The 5,045-nt window shown below is 29.4% G+C and overlaps 1 protein-coding gene across 4 annotated transcripts in view; it reads right to left on the bottom strand.

Moving 5' to 3' along the window:
• LOC105448089 (RNA-binding protein Nova-1) overlaps nucleotides 1-5,045 on the bottom strand; it is a 21,397-nt gene that overhangs the window by 12,404 nt on the left and 3,948 nt on the right. For 3 of the 4 annotated variants that reach the window (XM_011686451.1, XM_011686470.1, XM_011686462.1), the window contains exons 2-3: nucleotides 1,194-1,340; nucleotides 950-1,107 (exon numbers count right to left, since the gene is read on the bottom strand). In XM_011686451.1, coding sequence (XP_011684753.1) covers nucleotides 950-1,107; nucleotides 1,194-1,340 — 305 coding nt within the window. Of the gene's footprint in view, nucleotides 1-949; nucleotides 1,108-1,193; nucleotides 1,341-1,441; nucleotides 1,816-5,045 lie in introns of those variants that run through there. The other variant, XM_011686456.1, reaches the window with a different exon arrangement.

Genomic DNA, 5,045 nt, shown 5'->3' with positions numbered 1-5,045 from the left:
ACTTTGCAAAGTTAGGAAAAAATTTTGCGACAAAAAATTATTTTTGGACCAGTGTATATATGTGTGTACATATATATATATATATATATATATATATATATATACCTATATATATAGGATGTTCGAAAAATATGGTAACTTCTTAATATTTCGGAAACTAAGCATTTTTGAGAAAAATGTTAAACAAAAGTTATAGGGCTTAAAAGAATCTATTTAATAATTTCATCAGTTTGGGTGGCGTCGTCAAAGTCACGTCAGGGTCTCATCGATTTTTTTTAATAAAGCACCCTACTTTTGGTTCCAGAATCTAATAACTGGTGTCATGAGCTTTCCAAAGCATTATAAATAAAATACTTTTTGGTTAAATAAATGGCTAAAACGTTTTGAATGTTGTTCAAGATCATGATCTTGACAACATATGTCAAGATCAAGGCCATTAAAGGTTGGTATTCATATTTTCATTTTTGAAAATTTTTATTTTTTGAAAACAACAACGTCCATAGTCATAACCTTAACATATGTTGTCAAACTCATGATCCTAAACAACATTCAAAAGATTTCAGCCATTATTCGGACACCTTGGATAATACATAGAAACTGTAACGTTAAAGCTTTATAATTAAAGATTTACTTAACCAAAAGTATTTTATTATATTGCTTTAAAAAGCTCTTGATGCCAGCTATTAAATTTTGGAATCAAAACTAGGTTGCTCCATTTAAAAAAAATTAATGTGACCTTTACATGATCTTGGCGATGCCATTAAAAGTCTGATAAAATCATTAAATAGACTTTTTTAAGCCCTACAACTTTTTCCTCAAAAACGCTTAGTTTCCGAAATATTAAAGGGTGCCATACTTTTCGGACACCCTGTATATATATATTCCGTAATATGTCTTGATAAAAAATAGAAAAAAGAATTTTACAATGAAAATACTTCAATCTTTATACCTGTTTATCCCTCTCCGCAGTGGCTTTACCAGAGTCGAAGTCAACCGTAGTCTTCGAAGTAAGATCAGGCTTCTCGCGTATTTTGTCCATGATAAACTCCATGACTTCCATAATAGCGTCTACGGTGCCTGTGATAAGACATACTCTCTCGGTAGTTCCTGTAACAGATGAGCAAAACGGTAATCAATCAACCGGACAAAAATGCAGCCACGAGAACGTGCGTACACGGAAGCTAAATGCATACCCGGATAAAAATCATGCGATTTAGACATTTTCACCCTTGCCCCTGTATCCTTTTGAAGTTGAGCAATTGTGTCTCCACCTTTCCCGATAATAGCCCCGGCCGCCACGCCGGGGACCAATACTTTGAGGTGATACGTTCCATCTCCCCCTACAAATCAGAGCAAGCTGTTCTCTTAATTGTGTTTTTATTTGTGCAACATTGTTATATAACTGTGAAATATTATATAATGTATGGTATACAAAGAATACCAGAATTCGCGAACATGGAAATCGAATTTTTGTGCCAGAAAGACCGACTTTTATTTGTAGTAAAATTCCATTCGAGTATAGTTTTCAAATTTGACAGTAATTTGAATTTAACGTGTGTTCTATGTTCGAAATAAAGGCGCTTTTACTATTTCTTGACAGATTTAACAACAATTATGCATGATATTCAAATATCGTTATTTATTTTAAATAAAATTTATTAGTTAGTAAAAGAAAATTTTCTAATTAATATTACTGAAGCAATGGCTGAAAGTAAAATAAATAAATTAAATAACACGTGAAAAATTTTGATCCCAAATTGCTGACATTCCAAATAAATAACCATATGATTTAAAACATTAAATCAGTCCGTAAAATATCTTTGAATCAAAATTATTCATGTATCTAATCTATTTTTTTGCTTTCAGCCATGACTTCAGTTAACTTCAGATCAGAAACTATTTTCTCATTAAATCATATCTATTCATAATAATGACATTTAGATATCATATGTTGAAATTTTATGAACATTTTAGAGAAATTATATAATAGCGTCAGTGTTTCTGATTCATATATAACTTAGCGCTGTTAGTTTCAAATTGCGCTTTCATTTAAAAAATACTACGCAATTTCACTAGAGAAAAAAATTTACTTCTGGCACAGAGAATCATATTGTGCGTTTCGTGTGCAAAATTCTACAATGCACCCGGCATATTACGCAGCGAAATATGAATAAACGCATGAATTTCGCAATCGATATAAGAATTAAACGGAAAAGGTATAAAAGAAGTAATTATTTAAACATGTAACAGAGTTTAATGCTGGAATGCTTGCAAACGCGATTTATCCACAAATAATCGCCTAAATTTAAAAAAAACAAGACAATTGTAAAGAAAATTGAAAGATCCCTAAAAAGATGTGTCAGTTGCTTCCTATTGCTACTTAAGATTTTTAAAGTTGTATTTACTCTAATGAAGCGGATAAAACAGCATTGAATTGAATTTATCATATAATTATACATTCCTTTTAAAAACAAAATTGACATACTTCGGCATATTTTACACAAATCAATCAATTGCAAAATACTGAAAAAAGCTGAAAAATTTGTGTTGATTCACTCTCAGTATACGTACACACAGCTCACACGGACTCACGCACGCACGCGCACGCAACAAAAGAGAATATATATTTAACATATAGATATATTTTAAAAATAAAATATAATACCTATATATTACAATAAAATAATACGTATTATACCAAATATATATTATATGCAAAATATATAACATAAATTGACATATGTACATACAACTATACATATACATAGGATGACATGATACAAAAGATAATATATTTTCTAAAATTCTCCATCAATTTCCTTTTTAAAGAGATTTAAGGCTCCTATTCACTCATTACTGTCTCAGATTGTGACATCAGAAACGAGAAAATATACAATAAAAGTTCTTGCAAAATATATTTAAATAAAAATTATCAACATTTATTTAATAAACCAACGTATAATTTGTAATCGATAGAATAGATTCATACCGGAATATACCGGAAACTATTTTCAAGAAGGAATTACATCATATATATTTCTGTATATTAATAATTTAAGACAGTTGTCATAGCTGTGAACATAGCTATTTCTATTTGGTTATGCACAATTTACATTTCCAGATATATGATTATTTATCAATTAACGAAATAAAAGGAGAATTTTACGAGTCGGTTCTATCGATTAAGTATTGCTTTATTAAAATATACTTCCATTTTAATATATTTTGCAAGAATTTTATTGTATATTTTTTCGCTTCTGACGTCACAATAGATAGCCATGGTGAAGTGAACAGGAGCCTTATAAAAAAAATTCAAAAAAATCAATGAGAAAAAGGCCAAAATTAAATCATCTTTCAAAACTCTATTAATATATCAAAGCATTACTGACGTGAACACGACACTTTGTACAAAAATAGATATATAATTTTCTTGAAACTATATATATTAATTTCCGAATGCAATCGATTTCTCTTTTTATTATATCTCTGAATGCTGCGCGATGTTGCAACACGAGAATCATCGTGCCTAATCAAAGATCGGGCAAACATCTGAATAATCGGTTGAAAACATCAGCTCAAACAGAGATCATTCTCTCTATTCCCCTCCACGGAAAATCGGAATTTCCCAACCACGACATCCGACATAAATCGACAATGATCTTGTTCGCTCGTTTTGCGAACCTAAAATCGATTGAGAAAACTTTGGGAAATCAAAGCCCGAATAAAGTCGATGACATTGATTAATCCATTGATTAATGCACAAACAAGAAACAAAAAATGTCCAGTTGTGCAGAAACAAATTTGCTTAACTAATGATTATCGATTCGTACAAAGGACGATTCGTACGAAAGACATATTAAATATTAAGAAAATCGAGACGAAAACGCAGTTAACTCTTTCGTAATTAGCGGTATACCAATTTATTTAGTTTCAAAAAAATAAACAAAAATTTGCAGATAAAATTAGCGCTCAATCAAGGATTCAATAAGACTTATGTTCACTCACTACTAGATTATGACGTTAGAAATGAGAAGATACATAATAAGAATAAAAATTCTTGCAAAATGATTCCAATAAAATTATAGATTAAATATTATATAGATTAAAATAAAAATGTTACAATAAAACAATACATACAATCAATAGAATCAACTTGTGAAATATATCGAAAATTCTCTCCTTTTGTCTTATTAATTAATAAATAACCATCTGGAAATGAATTATGCATAAATAATGAAATAAGTTATGCTCACACAGCTATGACAAGTATTAAATTAATAAATATATAGAAATAAATACGATTTAATCCCTTCCTGAAATAAAAAGATAATTTTCACTACATTTTGTGACTGTATTGTATCGATTGCAATGTTCTTTTATTAAAAAATATTTTCATTGAATATATTTTGTAAGAATTTTTATTGTATATTTTCTCGAATTCTTACGTCACAATTTGAAATAGTAGTGGTGAGTAAACGCCTTAAGGAGATCAAACATGGATAACGCATACTGTACGATTTTAATTGCACCAGTGATTTTGATTAGGTAACTCCACTTGGATTCGCTCTTCTTGAGTTTTTGCATTCGATTTAATAAGATCTTTTATCACGTATATTTTTCTGGATGATAAACTTGATTACATTATAGAAAGAAAAATAAATCGATTAATGGCGAGTAACTTGGTGACTAAACCAAAAAAAGATACAGATTGTCGATCGCAAATCGAAGCCGACGAAATCAAAACGAAAAGAATGGATCACAACAAATATCATCGTTATTAATTAACTTTACTAGAGAATCAACTTATCCTTTTAAACCGTTTCCGTCATACAACTAAAGAGAGAGAGAGAGAGAGAGAGAGAGAGAGACAGAGAATCGAATATTAGAACATTAAGAACATTAATTCGATAGTAAATAAATCAATTAAAATAATATAATTATTAAAACAATAAGACATTATGATCATGTTTGACGTAATAAAAATCGATTTTAACAATTCCATGGCAAAATTGTATATTATTTTTAACTACATTAAAATCGCAAAG

This window comes from Wasmannia auropunctata, unplaced genomic scaffold, assembly GCF_000956235.1.
Source record: "Wasmannia auropunctata unplaced genomic scaffold, wasmannia.A_1.0 LD336116.1, whole genome shotgun sequence".
In the NCBI taxonomy this organism is placed as follows: domain Eukaryota; kingdom Metazoa; phylum Arthropoda; class Insecta; order Hymenoptera; family Formicidae; genus Wasmannia; species Wasmannia auropunctata.
Note: the sequence above shows the minus strand (reverse complement) of the source record. Positions and strands in the feature narration are given on the sequence as shown.